Source organism: Lepisosteus oculatus, chromosome 10 (genome assembly GCF_040954835.1).
Source record: "Lepisosteus oculatus isolate fLepOcu1 chromosome 10, fLepOcu1.hap2, whole genome shotgun sequence".
Taxonomy (NCBI): domain Eukaryota; kingdom Metazoa; phylum Chordata; class Actinopteri; order Semionotiformes; family Lepisosteidae; genus Lepisosteus; species Lepisosteus oculatus.
Window position 1 is genome coordinate 33,189,977 of NC_090705.1, and position 15,546 is coordinate 33,205,522.

At 40.2% G+C, this 15,546-nt stretch overlaps 2 protein-coding genes across 5 annotated transcripts; one reads left to right on the forward strand and one right to left on the reverse strand.

The window, feature by feature from the left end:
- Positions 1–284: 284 nt before the first annotated feature.
- LOC102694099 (testis-specific serine/threonine-protein kinase 5-like) lies at positions 285–7,368 on the forward strand. 3 transcript variants are annotated; one of them, XM_006635837.3, is made up of 8 exons: positions 285–712; positions 1,635–1,742; positions 2,285–2,487; positions 2,981–3,036; positions 4,408–4,540; positions 4,791–4,906; positions 5,770–5,940; positions 6,709–7,368. In XM_006635837.3, the coding sequence occupies exons 1-8, from the start codon at positions 512–514 to the stop codon at positions 7,119–7,121; spliced, it is 1,401 nt and encodes a 466-aa protein (XP_006635900.2). In that variant the 5' UTR covers positions 285–511; the 3' UTR covers positions 7,122–7,368. The 3 variants fall into 3 exon arrangements, with proteins under 3 accessions (XP_006635900.2, XP_069051214.1, XP_015212859.2); XM_069195113.1 differs by lacking the exon at positions 6,709–7,368 and adding an exon at positions 6,086–6,701; XM_015357373.2 differs by having other exon boundaries at positions 496–707.
- An 859-nt stretch (positions 7,369–8,227) lies between these two features.
- hgh1 (HGH1 homolog (S. cerevisiae)) lies at positions 8,228–15,379 on the reverse strand. Of its 2 annotated transcripts, none has more exons than XM_015357327.2 (7): positions 15,295–15,379; positions 13,749–14,371; positions 12,989–13,089; positions 12,173–12,271; positions 10,831–10,922; positions 10,319–10,441; positions 8,228–9,193 (listed from the first exon to the last, which is right to left on the reverse strand). In XM_015357327.2, exons 2-7 carry the CDS (start codon positions 14,288–14,290, stop codon positions 8,993–8,995), a joined length of 1,158 nt encoding a protein of 385 aa, XP_015212813.2. In that variant the 5' UTR covers positions 14,291–14,371; positions 15,295–15,379; the 3' UTR covers positions 8,228–8,992. The 2 variants fall into 2 exon arrangements, with proteins under 2 accessions (XP_015212813.2, XP_006635901.2); XM_006635838.3 differs by having other exon boundaries at positions 15,259–15,342.
- Between the last annotated feature and the right edge of the window lie 167 nt (positions 15,380–15,546).

Genomic DNA, 15,546 nt, shown 5'->3' on the forward strand with positions numbered 1-15,546 from the left:
AAAATATTAGACACCAGTTAATTTGATCATCAGTTTTTTAAATCCAAACGGTAACAGAGAATATTACATCATAATCTACAGAAAAAGCCACATTGCAACTAAATACAATGATACGGCTAATACTTTCATTATCCTTCTTGTAGCAAAAATACCAATAACAATACCAATGTTTTATTTTATTATTTTAACAATGAAAGAATTTTTCTTATGTTCTAGAATGTTCTACACTATTTAATGGCAATCACCATGGTAACATTTCCAAACATTGTTCTGGGTTTGTTTTGGTTTTAAGAGCGAGTTTATATCACTTACTGTAGCTCAGGAAATTAATAACTGCCAGTTGGTTCAAGAATGTGAAAAGACACGAGGAATCGAAATAATTAAATCGGGAGCAGAATATCTGCACTAGAAGGAAGCATCTTTAATTCATTCATATGAAAGCACTGTAAAAAATATAATATAAAGAAATGTGGTCATATAAAAAAATAAGTTGGGATTTAAGTGTTTCAACATGAGTGGCTCTAAAACAAAGGAAGTTCGGAAGTCTCTGCAAGAAAAGGCCGTTGAGTGCCAGGAGAATGGATATCTTCTCACAGCCAAGAAAATCGGCACTGGAGCTTTTTCCAAAGTCTACCTTGGATATGCAACACCAGATAAGATCTGCCAGAACTACAGGCTGGCCAAGGACCTCAGGAGCAAAAACCACAGTATGGTACAGTACTGCTGATGCACTCAAATACAGATTTTTGTCATCACAGGCTATGAAAGACATTTAAAGAAATATGGAACATATTTTCTTATCATGAAAACCCAAACACATCATTCGTTGTTGCCTTTATTTTCCACCAGGATCAGTTGCTGGATTCTTTTCTAAACAGTCCTGCACGTTTTAAGAGCAACAAGGAATAGGCCTAAAAGACACCTCAATGAGGTGATCTGCATTAATTATGTGCAGTACTTGTTGTATGTAGTTGGGGTTGGATTTGGATTTAGATAAAACCAATGCAAATATAATTATATGGATGTAAAGTCAGCAGAGAAGATGCCTTGTAGTGTGACTATAGAAATCCTTCTCTTTTGTTCTCCGGGACAATTGTGGTTTATGAAAGGATTTGGTCAGGAGAGTATTTGCTTGGCTATCTATGCTGGCCTGCAGTATTGACACCGACGGTTCATTTACAGAATGCAGCACAGCAACAGGAAGGTAGAGTTGACATTACATAATGTAATGACACAAAATCACCAATTTGCTTAAATGTTTAATCCCATCGAACTTTCTGAAAAGTATAATTTACAATAATTTTGATTGGAAGAAAATGTGCATTTGCTCGTCTTTGCTCAATCTCGAATTTTCACAAAATCTCTGAATTAGAAAGATGTACTAAGGATTATTTTAATCTGCTCTACATTCTCTGAGCCTTACTGCCTGCTTTTGTAGTCTGTGTGGCCGAAATGAATGCTTTTTAAAAAGATTACATTTTCATTTGTTTGCTGGCTAGAGGTGTCCTGCCTAATATGTCTTTAACATAACTGTTCGGGCTATTATTCTGTATTTTGTAATGAAGCTTAACTATTTACAATTTATACTACTCTGTTGAATTTGCCACTTGCTTTAATATTTTTCATATTTTTAGGTTGCAATCAAAATAATATCTATACATGAAGCTCCCCCTGAGTATTCAAGAAAGTTTCTGCCAAGAGAAATCTATGCTTTAAATGCAACCTACAAACATCCCAGTGTGGTAAGGTTTAGACTTACAATTTGCATTCACAGATTTAAATATATATGCGCTTTCATAGAAATGTCATTGTTCATGCGAAATGCATCCTATATCCTAGAATACGTACTTAAAGAAAACGTCTCTCATGAAAATGTCCTTACTAACCGTATCTAGAGATACTGCTATAGGCCACCTGTTACCTACAAGAGTCTGAAAATTAAGTATTTTACATCAGCATTGAGTCAGGAAATATAAATGCCGTTATTCACTTCTGATATCCAGGATAATCGGTGGAAGGAGATTATTGTCATGCGTTTACTCAGTTCAGCATCCACTTGACAACATCTGAACGACAGCTTAGGCAATACAATGGCATTGAAAGGATCACCTGAATGCGTCTTGGGGTTTAAATGGAGACAGGTTTGGGGTCATCTACCAAAACGACTAATAGGTGGAAATCAGTCTGGTTTATTTTAAGCTGCCGCTCAGCTTTCAAAATCTTTGAACGCAAACGGAGAGATTCAAGTTCGTGTGCATGACGCGGTTATCTTTCGGTTGCACAGATCCAGCTGTACGATATGTTCCGCTCTCCGAAGCGGGTGTATCTGGTCCTGGAGCTGGCCTCGCAAGGGGACTTACTGGAACACGTCAATGCTGTGTCCCGGGCCAAGGGCAGCCCTGGCCTGAACGAGGAGGAGGCCCGCGGTCTTTTTAAGCAGATCGTTAGTGCCGTGACGCACTGCCATAGGAATCATATTGTACACAGGTACGGGGTAGGTCACACGTCTGTCTGCAATTGTGTCGTCGCAGGATGGAAACAGTGTGAATATAAAGTGTTAAGAGTAGGTAAGGAAAGCACCAAGAGCTTTTTCATGCTTTCATTTTTTCCCACATGCTTTGTTGTAAAACGAACCGCAAACATATGCAGGGCTTGAATTTGATTTTAAATTCTTCGTATTAAAACTTCGCACTCATTAGCTTGTACAGCTCTTTTTACAGCCTTTAATGTAAAAAAATAATAATTTTCTGTAATTTATGAATTAATTGAAATATGCAGAATGCTTTAAATTTGAAAGACTGGATTAAAGTTGTGTTAAAAAATGATTAAAGTTAAAGTTTAGCAGCACAATTGGATTAAAGGCTGCATGAAGAGTGCTTAAGACCTCAACTGGGCATAAATGCAGAGTAATTAACTTCTTCCAACCCACAACAAGAAAATCCTGACTGGTTTCCCTATTGGTGCTTTTTTTCCCCGATAGAGACTTAAAATGTGAAAACATACTATTGGATGCACAGGGATATGTAAAATTAACAGGTAAGTGAATGATGTTTATGTTTTCATTGTTCTGATTCTTTTCTCATTGAATTCAAGTTCATTAGGTTTTCAGAGCCTTTTAAAAACACAATGACACTTAATCCGTTTCTCTTGAGTACTCTCTCTGACACCACAAACATTGAAACTGGGATCATTTGCCATTAGTGACTGAATTGGTTACATGTATGTCATTTGCTAAACACAATTGCACTAGAGAAGGCCAGAACGATATATAGTAAAAGCGAACATGAACATCCTCAATTTCTCGGAGATAATGGTGCTTAACTAAAGCAAATGGAGGAGTAACAACTGGGATGAAGCCCAGCACTATAAGAACCAAGGATGTCAGAACTGGAAGTCAAAGGAAGACTGATGAAGGGAGCTCACTATGAGCAGTTTGTGCAGATATCTCCCGAGACAACACCTACTCAACCTTACCAGAGACTATGCAGAGTCCTTATTGGCCTTTGAGTTCATGGAGATCAATCATCATGAACATGATATCCCTTGATCGTGAGAGATACCCACTGTAAATGTGCTTGTATTTACATCTTCAGATACCTATAGCACACAAGCCGAAGAAGAATGTGGTTACATTCATACTACGCTGTGAGTTTGTGTGACAGAGTGCTTGTTATTTTTCTTTCTTTTACAATGTGAAATACTCCAATATTTCCCTCTACCCTTCTGGTACGTTTGAGAGTGTGTATGTGACACGAAGAAAGTGTGAATGATACTTACCCTTTTTGTTGTTCCCCGTTGGAGTATTGTGTTGTGTTGGACAACATGGCCACCAGTCACTTTCTGTTTGTAGTTTGTAGTTCCCCACACTGCCAAATCAGCAGTACTAAAAACACTGCTGATCTTAAAGGGAAAGGTTTCTAGTAGGCCATCTATAAATAACTAATGTATGATTATTTGTTTGGTTTGAAGGTATAAAAGCTGTTGCATGACTTTGTTCAACTTTACAGCTTACTCTGGATTTGTATTAAGTACTTTATTTGTTTAAAAACTGTCCACCAGATATGAGCAAGTCCCTTTAAGAGAGAAGGGCCCTGGGATAGGAGGGGCTATAAAAGGGACTGGGAGAGCTCAGTATGGAGGAAAGGTGTGGAGAGTACTCCTGTGAGGGTTTTTTTTTGGGCAATAAGTCCGGTTTTGTTTGCATTTGAAGACTGCTTTGTGGGAGTTTCTTTTCTTTTGAGCCAAGCCTGGTCACTTGGCCGGTGACAGTTTGTTACAAAGGGAGGTTCTTCTCCTTTTCTCCAAGCAACAGTATGGAATGTGTTACCAGGTAACACGAGGTAATGATTTTGATCTAACAGTACAAAACATGTCGGCAATTCAATAACTCGTTTTGTTGTTAAACAGATTTTGGCTTTGCAAACAATTACACGGATAAGAGTGTGCTGATGAACACCTTCTGTGGCTCCGTGGCTTACACGGCACCTGAAATTCTGTTGGCTCAGACGTACAACGGCGAGCAGGCAGACCTGTGGAGTTTGTAAGTAGGTGCAAGCCTCACACTTCCATTCTATTCCTACAGAGTCTGTATCTGGTTTAGCATCTTCTATCCCCTTCTTAAAACATGTCGTGTACAGTAGTGTACAGTAGGTGTGGACCATTGTGGTCCTTTGCTTTAAAATAGGCATTGATGCTTTTATTTCAATACAAATGTGAGTAAAAATTCTAATCTTCTGCCCAGGTGCTATTTTTATGCTGAGGCCTTCTGACCTCTCTGTCTGTCTTCGCAGAGGAGTGATTCTGTATGCCATGGTAACTGGGAAGCTTCCCTATCATGAAAGACACCCCCGCAAGCTGGTCCAACTCATGAGGAAAGATCTGCCATTCAATCAACCAGTCTCACCCGGTACCATCCACCCCTTCAATTTATTCAAATAAAAAGAAACGCTAATGAATCACATTTGCACAGCCGGCTAATTAGAATTGCTAATATGGCCCTTAAAAACCTTGAGGACTCTCTCCTTATGTGTTGCCTCCCATGCTAAGGGAATTTTATGCCTTAAACGTCTGAATTTTCTGGAGGCTGCCACAGATTAAGGGTTAGTATTGAATCCATCAAGTTCCCTCATCACTGAAATTTTAGACCGATTCCTTCCCCAAGCAGACTCCAAAAAAAAAAAGAAAAGAACTGAAATCTCTTCAAGCTGAAGCACTGGCCCATATTTCAAGTTGGCACCGATGTTGAGGAAGGTCTGCTATGCAAACGGTTGATTTCCACTACTTGGTACAATACGCTGATAGTTGCATCAGTAAAAGTCACACACTCTTCATCATGTAAAATTAAGGAAAACATTTTTTTGCCAGTAACAATTAGGTTTGAAATTTTTAAATTCTCACAACAGGGACTCAGCCCCTCAGAGCTGGAGTGGAAATTTCTACCCTGAGCCAATTCACTCAGCTCAAGATACAGCAAATGATAATCTACTCAGACAGCACACATTTTGCACTAACTGGCAGGGAAACGAAATAGAAATCAACAGTATATGATTATTAGTCACGTACGGGCTCACAGCTATTGCTGTTAAATGCTGGCTTCCTGCCTTGGCGCGTTCGAATCTGAAGGTCACTTTCTTGAATATTGGAAAGAGTGATTGTGAGTAGAGATAGTCATGCCTGGAATGTACTGGGAGAGTTTTCTCTTTGCCTGGGGTCATGGAAAGACTGGCCCCAGTAGTGCTGCTTTTCAATCACTCTTTCCCTTCTATCCAGGCTGCCAGGATTTGATCAGGAAGCTCTTGCAGTGGAAGCCCTCTGCTCGACTGGGTTTGAGCCAGATATGCATCCACCACTGGATGGCGCCAGCGAGGTCCAGCGTTTTTCACACACTGAGGACATCCAGGAGCGACATCACTGACAAGAACAGAGTCCAAGAGAAGAAAGGTATCCCTGCATTTTCCAGACACCTGGTGCTCCAAAATGAACAAATACGATATGATCGTCCGTATGGAGGTGTTTGTTGTTTGCCTTTTCCTAACACTTCAATGGTATCCATCCATCCATTGACAAACCCCTTTATCCAATACAGGGTCTCAAGGGAGCTGGAGCCTATCCTGGCAAGCAACGGGTGCAAGGCAGGGTACACTCTGGATGGGATGCCAGTCCATTGCAGGCCACACAAACAGACATGTACTGTACACCCTCACGCCAAAGCCAGTTCTCCCAGAAGCCAATTAACCTACCAGTATGTCTTTGGACTGTGGGAGGAAACTGGAGCACTCAGAGGAAACCCTTGTCAACAGAGGGAGAACATACAAACTACATGCAGACAGCACCCCAGAAATTGAACCCAGGATCGCTGAGCTGCAAGGCAGCACTGCTAACCACTGCACCACTGTAATACCCACCTGAATTATTATCCCACTTCATAAATTGATTTTTATTGGTAAGTCTCCTCAACGTGCTGTGCAAGAAGTGATTTGTCGAGCACTTCTGAGCTTGTGACATCAGTGACAATCACATGACTCTTATAGTTGACAGTGTTGCAACTTGCAGTGTGAAACATATAAACATTGTACAGTGCTGACAAAGTAGCTGCCGGTCCTCGTCCCTCCTGCGGTTGGATGATTCCAAATTAGGAGCTATAAAAAGTAATCAGAGGTCACACACTTTGAGAAGACAACTCTGCTTTGCCCTGTATATATCTTTTAGGTGTTGTCACGTCAACTGCTAGGAGTTCCCCCTACCGGCAGTCCGCCCCAGTCATCCCTGATAGGCACCTGAAACAGGGAGGCCACAGGTACACAGCATGCAGTGAGCAGGGAGGAAAGAGGCCTCAGGAGCAAGACAAGAAGAAGGAAGTATGGGACACCCCTCGGAAAGCAGGAGTCCCTCAAAGCCGTCTCTCCCTCCGATCTGCACACCAGTCTCCGAATCCCAACAGGCTCTTCATCAGTAGACCAAGGCTGCCCTCTAGCCCCAAACCCTTTTGCAACCTGCCCAACTTCCACAAACCTGGCTCTGCAGGCCCCCATACTCAAAGACAACAGCACAGCCTCTCCCACGGGTCACCTGAGCCTCCAGTTAGCCTCAGACAGTCTCGAAAAATCGCAGCGCATTTCTAGACAGTGAAACGCAGTCGCCCAATTGTGTTCGGCTGTCAACATTTTTTCTTAATAACTTAAATTGAGAGCCCAAAAGCCGTGGCGATTCATGATTCTAGGATAATCTTTAACTAAATGCCTAATGGACTGACTAATTACCGGTTACACTTGTGGTTTAATGATGCGCAGATACATGACATGATTTACAATAGGTGACTCAAATAGGAAATCTGCTGTGAAACAAAAAATAAATAAATAATAAATCATACTAAGCTGGAATTCGTATTGTATTAGACCACTGTATAATCATTGTATATTCCTATGATCCTATGTGCCTGTACAATGCCCATTAAAAATAACCTAATTGCTCTTTACTATTTGAAAGGAATAAAGTAGAATGAATCTGATGGTGGCCACATTGACAAAAATGTCCCGATTTACTGTCTTCTGCAGACGCAGGATGCATCTAACAATCTAAGTCACTGATCTCTTCATCCGAAGGAGTCAAGTGAGCACAAGGACATGGTTATATATGACCAGGATGCCAGAGATTTTCTTGCGACTACTTTTGCCCCATGTCATTCCCAACCCAAAGCATTCAGTGTGTCTATTGCCGACGTACTGAAGTTTTTTGGACACTTGCCCAGTCCAAGTTGCCTCTCTTCATGAAACAACAGAAAGCCATCTTTCAGTTTTAGAATAGTTTTGCAGCATGAAATTATTAAACAATGAGCTAACTACTGATCTTCTGAAATGAAGTTTGGGATACCTTATGTTCGATGCTAGTTTTACACCCCTTCAAAATTCAATATTTGTTTAAAAAGTGAATTCCTCTTTAGTGATTCATCTCTGGTATAGGTATGTATACATATACTAATGACTATGCCTGTACTCGCACATATGTGTCACTGTTCTAGCAGTGACATTAACATTGATATTTGCAACTGAATGTTTTAGAAAATATAGTATTGATAAAACAGTCTGGGTTTTATGCAGAACACAACCTGAGGTGCTTATCATCATTTGTAGAGTTTAGGTTTTCTGCCTCAGCTCCTTCTTCTTCCAACACCAACATTCTTCAGTGTCTCATGCAATCTGATGCAGAAAGAAGCCTTTACTTCAATACAAAGATATCAACATGTACCTCTTTAATTTTATCATCCTTAAACACTTTATGATTGCCTCAATGACAGTTGATAATGCACTGAATTTTGTATCAGATTACAGCTAGGTTACTATTAGCATTTACACTCATGTTCTCCACAATGCCCATACTTGGGGCGGAGCGGTGGCTCTGTGGCTAAGGATCTGCGCCTGTGGCTGGAAGGTTGCCGGTTCGTATCCCGGTGGGCCCCTGAGCAACGCCCTTAACACCAACTGCTCCAGGGGTGCCGTATAAATGGCTGACCCTGCGCTCTGACCCCAAGCTTCTCTCCCAGTCTGTGTGTCTCATGGAGAGCAAGTTGGGGGTATGTGAAAAAAAGAAATTCCTAATACAACAAAAATTGTATATGGCCAATAAAGTCATTTTATCTTATCTTACTTCTTCCTAATGCTGTATATACATAATATTACATGTGCACTGTATATAACATTACAGTGACATTACATGACATTAAGGGACAGGAGGCTGCTCTTAAAAACTAGAACACTGTTTTAAAATAGCAGATTTCTAATTAGAATTAATCTATTGCCTCGGGAGCTATCATTTACATTGAAAAGCCTGATTTAAAGATGGCGCTCGTTAATTTTATTATTTATGCATAACGCAGTTTTCTTCATTTCAGACTGTACATACAGAGCAAACGGACTTTTCTATATACTGTATTTCCAGTTGGCAGGTTGCTTTCGAAGTACAGTGTGATACTCCCCTATGCGAGTGAATACAGCCTTCACGGCTGAAGTTCTTTATGATCGCTGCTCTCCGATTCTGCTCGTCCCTCACACCCGGTTTTTAAAAACTCCTCCTTCTCTTTCTCAAGCTGCTCCTGTTCCTTTGCATCCCAAAGACGGAGCTTTTCTTCAACATCTTCCGGAATGTTAACTTCCAACAGATTATCCATTCCTGGCTCAGGTTCATCCCCAATCAAGACCTAGGGATATTAACAAACACAATTTAAAAAAATGAGAGAAGGAACAGGAAAAATAATGGTCTAAAGTCATGGTGGCTTTCCTAAATACAAACCATATGTTTTGTGGACAGGAGCTTGATGTCAGAACTCATTCAAATAACTTTGTTTATGTGATCCCACTTTAAAGCCACAGTGAAACTATACTGTGAGTTTTAACCTCCAGAGGTTATTTAAGCATCATGCAAACAGACTTAGAAACTAATTGTTCTAAAGAAAACATGAACCAAAATGTTAATTATGACAGCTGATGGCAGAATTCAGGTTGTTCTCCTTAATAAGTTGGTGGATGTCAGGGAACCGAGATAAAAAGAATAATGTCACAGGCCAATACAAACAAATACTAAGTCAATCTCAAACAAAATGAGCAGGAAACGAATTAAGTGTCATTTAGCCAAACATTTCATTAAAATAAATGATTGAAGTTATAGCTTTGTTTTTCACAGGCTTCTTCAGAAGTGAAACAAAAGCTGCTTGAAAGCCTCGTATTAAAAATGGGGGACTTTTTGTCCATTAATTTTTAAGGATGAAAGGAAATATCAGGCTAAGGCTTTCTTATTTTATGTTTTATTGAACTGATGAAAGGGGCTGGGTAACATGTAACTATGGAACAACTCCGCTTGGCTTCTGGGACCACAGTTCAAAAGGACCCCAGATGTTATTAGGTCTATCAAGATTTAATGCAAGACAATGTGACATCTTTTCCATTCAGAAGTTCCCACTTAAGGGACAGCCACACCACCACAGTTGGAGAAGGGGGGTACTACGTTTTTTCCAGAAAATTGGAGTATCTCGTTTGCAGCCAAACTCGTAAATGTCTGTAGAGAATACTGTTTTTAATTTCAGTATCTGGTGCCTTACCAAGCATAACAATGGACACTTAAGAATGTTTGAGAAAGCACAGTACATGTGTAATATACAGCACAGGCTCAAAGTCAAGGGGAAATCTCAGTATTTGCTTTATGCAAGTGCTTGGTCAAATGACAACCTTTCTATGAAAACAGAATGTAATTAACATTCATGTAATGGAGTACAAATGGCTTGAAACAACCAGGTTCAAAGTTTTAAGTTTAAGGTCCAAATGCTTACCTGAACCAACTTCTCGCAAGAAGAAACAACATGTGGATCCTTCTCCCACTTGTGAAACTCCCTCATGATGGGGTAAACGTTCTTATCTTTTAAAATCTGTCGACCGGTCTTTGTTGCAGTAAGCTGGAGAAAAGAAACAAAAAGATTAGAGACATCTGTAACAAAAAGAGCATACTTTTTCCATCCAGAACGTACTGTACATGTTCCGGGGGCTTTCAGTAATTGCACTGAGATTAATCAGAATAATTCCTAACAGTAGTAATTACAGTAATCTGAGCCTTGAGCTGCAATCAAGTAATCAAAACTAACCAGCCATTTTACAATTCCCTTGTAAGATAAATGTTTATATAAAGACAGATTTCAATTTGTTTAAAGGCTATAGTTAGAACCGCAGTCTTTATTGTACAGCAAAGGTATAAACATGAGTTTGGGAATGATCACACACTATTTAACAGATGTGATTTCTACATCTCCTTGGTACGTTTTAACGTATAATTGATAAATACACACACCAGGAGCACTGTCTCTATCAGCATTTGTCGGATATCTGGGTCTTCCTCTCTTTTCTTATCTTCAGGCAGGTACTGGAGGTCCACAGGCAGTCCTGTAGCAGACAGTCAAGCAGCATCTTTATTCTTTCTCATGGTTTATCAAGGGTTTCAGTCAAGGATCTTGAGAGACTAGTATAAAGGTATGAAAAACAAATGCTCCTTAAGGAAGACCTGCTGCTCAACTCAGTCCACTGTCATATTAGGTACATGTTATTAATGGAAACATATGCAAGATGTGAATGGGTCTGTTGGGTATTACTGCACATAACCATAGATTATAAAGGCTCTGTTTGTTAATGACAAGGGTGTTTTGTGTGGGATACGATCATCTACACAGACTGCTTTAATTATTGCACAGGTTTATAGACTCTTAAGCTCCATAGTTTTTCCAAGACTGAATTCATATTTGAAGCTACTGTAAAATGCTGAAGAGCAAGAGGTCGCTGCATCTTTGGATTAACTTGTCATGCTTTTTAATAACGGACAGTACAATAAGCAGCTGTCAAGTGATCTGGGCTTTAGACCCCTAACTGGAAGGTTGTGGGTTCAAACCCCATGTGGAGACAGTGCTCCTGTACCTGGGAGCAAGACACTTTATTCACACTGCTCCAGCTCTAGCTGTTTAAATGGATGGCAAAATTCACAGGAACTTCTGCGACAAATAGGTTATAAAAAATAGGTTATAATAACCTCTCTAAAGTTGCTTTGGATAAAAGCTTCGGCCAAATAAAATAATAAACATAACAGGATAAATGGAGAGTCCCTGAAGATAACTACTACCTATAAGTTTTAAACGTTGGACAAAGCTAAAAATTCCTTGTTCAATCCCTTCTGAGGTCAGGAGAAGGAAAACTAATTGTTTCTGCCATCACATCTCACTGAATGGAAAACAAGAACCTCAAGAAGGCAACATTATATGTCTGCATCTATCTATACACACACAGTATTTTGTGGTCACACTTCAATAAATCTTTGCATGGCATTCTTTCTCCTTAAGTTTCCATTCAGCTGTGAAGTTGGAGTGCGCTCCAACACAACATGTACAGTGCCAAAGGAAAAATCTCACAGCATACACGCCTCCCCTACCCCGCCCCACCCCCATACTCACATACTGCCCTCTGCTGGGCAAATGTGGAGATCTTACAATATACAGACTTCACTTTTCGGATTTCCCACAGCCTGTTTGAATGAGGCTACCAAAAAACTCAAAATGAAACATCTCTAAAATGGTTTAAGAAAACTCCCCATGCTATCAATAAAAATGGGGACCTGCGGGTTACTGCAAGCCAGCAGTTTATTTTACCTTCATTCTCCTCCTCTGAGAGCTCTTCAGGGCCGGCCAGAGGCAGCAGCAGAAACGGGAGGATATCCACTGCATCGCTTAGCAACCACTCATGGTAAGCTGGAAATACAGAAATCTTTCAGGAATTCACCTGGATTGGAAGGGCCAGTTACTGGCAGGGGGCGGAGATGATGGGCAAGTGAAACAAAAGAGAAAATGTAGCAGATGTGACTTTTTTTACTATTAGTTACTGATTCTAGAAGGTCATAGCCCAGTTTTGCTGTTGGTGCTGTGGTGAGGAGAATGAAACCGAACATAGAGTCAGTGAATGAATATTATTCTGTCTTTTCATAGTCACAATTTGGGGTTAGACTTTTATGTCCCCAGCAGAATCCAGTCTCTTCTTAACCCAGTCGCAATTTGTTTCTTTGATTATGGGTATTGAGATTCACAAGGTTATACTGGTCACCGATTACCCTAGCTATACTTTATATATATATATAAAATACCAAAGTCTAATTTATAAAAGCAAGAAAGAAATGTTCATATGCCTTGCAGTGTACAATAAGGAAGGTCATTAACACCACATGGGAAAAACTGTATTTTGTGTTTAAACAAGATAATTTTTGCATTTAAATGTGATACAATAAACAAGGTAGTGTTGTAAACGCATCACCAGCAACAGGACCACAAATGCAAACGTGGTTAAATGTAAAAAGTTTTTTTTCTCTGTGGCACTAATAGGCTTCCGTAGTACAGCAAGGAAAACGTAATTATACTACTTTGAGGTCAAATGACTTAAAGGGTCAAGAGGGTCTTGTTGAATTAATTGATTACCATAATCAAAGCAGCAGTTTCTCAGAGTGCCCACGACGCCACCACGTCTGACTGTCGAAGCTTCATACTGGGTAAAGGGCAGGAGTCGCTGAACCACACATCTGGCGCAGGGGAAACCATTAGAACATGAAGGGTTAGCAGGCTGCCAACTCATGTCTTCAAATACATCTGATCACCATGTGACCATATTGTACACTTTGATTTCAAAACCTTTTCCTTAGAGAGAACATAATTTATTAATGAATTCTGACATTTAAAATTCCAGACATCTTCACTTCAGATTCCTCTATATTTAAAATGTTTGACACAAGCTTATTCAATGATGATATTTACAACATGATATGATAGAATTATCAGGTTAAGAAGACAATACTATCTGGTGACCATCCTCTCAGTATGATCAGATTACAAACTCCACACACACACACTGCTAACATTCTATTTTCCATCTTTGCAGGTATGTTTCATCTTGGTGGTGCATGTAGTGGATTGTTCTCTTTTGATCTACATAGATGTAATTTTGACTGCAAAAAAAATGCCAGCCTGCTAAGGTATGTGAGGCAAGAAGATGCTGAAACATGAATATGAATGGAAGATTTTTTCTTAAAACCAGACAACTGAACAGATTGAAAAAAGCAGCTCTAATCCAACACTACTGAAACATTTTAGCACACGCTATGCATGAAAACTCTTCTCCTGATCCATAAGTAATAATACAAAGCTGTGGTTCCACAGAGCACAGGTGTTCTGTCTTGTCTACCTGTTTTTATCTAGTATGAACTGCCGGGTCTCGGGTAGCTGAGTCAGATTGGAAAGAAGAGGTCCCAGGTAGTGCAGGGAAGCCTTTGCGTTGTATCCCTCTGTGCAGAACACTTCCACTATTTTCGCCAGGCCAATCCCTTCCTCCTGTAGCACCCGGAAAACAGCCTTGCAGGTCTTCTCGTGCCGTGAGAGGTTGGTCAGAATGGTGCAGATCCGGTCCGCAAAGGCATACTCGGGATCTAAGAGGTTATGGAACAGGCGTGGCAATACGTTGGCCTCTTTCACCATTGGTTCATGCAGCGTTTCATCCGCAGAGAGGTTGATCAGAGCGTGGTAGCAGTCCTTCACAACGGCCACCGACGCGTCGCTCGTCAGGGACAGGAGAGCCTTGAGGAAGTCTGGTTTGCCACGCAGGTACCTACAGCCATCTTTCGTGCCAGTGAGGCCGAGAATGTATGCCGTGGCCTGACCTTTGACATCCGGCCGCATTTCCGGGGTAAGAAAACCCAGGAGGTCCTGTGCCTCCTTGTCATTTAACATCTTTGTCCTTTTCAAGCAGTCCAGACAAAGTCTTCTCGGAGATTACACAGCGGACTGCATCCAAAACGTTAGAATATAGGCCTAAAACACAGAATAAAAGATACATTATCACAGCTTTCAATTTTGTAGACTGTTCAAGGGAGTGTTAAAATGTAGAACAAACAGTAATGGAAAATCACCATATTTCCCCCCAAAGAGCCTTTTACTTGGCATACTCCAGCTATTCTGTGTTCTACATATGCTCTGAACAGATATATGTCATTAGAGGCTGTGACTGCATAACTTAACTCAATACAGTATGTGTGCAAAGCAGGTTTACTGATTTTGCCCGGTTGTCTTTGGAATATAGGAGAGGTGACTGGAGCAAGGAATGATATTATTCGTAAAGTGAGATTAAAATCACGTGTCTGCTCCATCAGAATGCAGTTTGTACACTTTGGTAGTTTCTATTTTGTGGCAAGAATAGACAACAGGATTCAAGATAGTTCTGCGCCAATAATTAAATAACATCTCAATACAATACTGTAAAACGACTGGACTGGCTTTAGCAAAGCCAATGACTGGCATTACTTCTGTTTATACAATCCCACAGACCGCATAAATAGACTGGTACAATTAAGCACTTTACTGTATATTATACGTAATAACAACATAGAAACATTAGGTCATTAGCATTAATACATATTACTAATAATGAGCTCAAATCAAACTACATTCCTGGAGTGACTTGGGAATTACTTTGTTGTGATCTCGGTGAAAAAGTTATCCTGTAATTTAGCAATGAACCGCTTTTAATAACCGTTTCAAAAACAGACAGCTTAGCAACAATAACTGAAACACTTCATTTGAACTACAACTACACTTAAAATCATGAACACGTTGCATTGTTTAACAACAACAAGAATCACAACATCTCTTTATTTTAAAAACTGTGGCTTCAAACCTTGATATTAATACACTGTACTAACCTTACTCTATTCAGCGTCCACATGTCGCACACTTACCATGTCTACACGCGCTTCCGCTGGACTGCGGAGTGACGCAGTTACGCCCAATCAGAACGCGACGTGGATGACAGCGATTACGCGATTGGTTGTTCTAATCAGCCCGTGTCTCGTTGGCACAATGCTTTCTGGGAATTGGAGTTTTCACTTGAATGCAAATGTTTTAAAAACTAAACACACGCCAGCCGTGTCTGCGCTACTGGGGGAAGCTTTAAGATGTATAATTTGCGGTATTATGTATATATGTTAAGG

What these genes read in the sequence shown, in the direction of transcription:
- hgh1 (XM_015357327.2), bottom strand. Translation starts at nt 14,290, where the DNA reads ATGTTAAATGACAAGGAGGCACAGGACCTCCTGGGTTTTCTTACCCCG. An exon ending in AAACTGCTGCTTTGATTATG is followed by an intron (nt 12,272 to 12,988) that starts GTAATCAATTAA and finishes CTGTATTTCCAG; the next exon opens with CTTACCATGAGTGGTTGCTA. An exon ending in CTCAGAGGAGGAGAATGAAG is followed by an intron (nt 10,923 to 12,172) that starts GTAAAATAAACT and finishes TGTCTGCTACAG; the next exon opens with GACTGCCTGTGGACCTCCAG.
- LOC102694099 (XM_006635837.3), top strand. Translation starts at nt 512, where the DNA reads ATGAGTGGCTCTAAAACAAAGGAAGTTCGGAAGTCTCTGCAAGAAAAG. An exon ending in CCTACAAACATCCCAGTGTG is followed by an intron (nt 1,743 to 2,284) that starts GTAAGGTTTAGA and finishes TCGGTTGCACAG; the next exon opens with ATCCAGCTGTACGATATGTT. An exon ending in AGGAATCATATTGTACACAG is followed by an intron (nt 2,488 to 2,980) that starts GTACGGGGTAGG and finishes TTTCCCCGATAG; the next exon opens with AGACTTAAAATGTGAAAACA.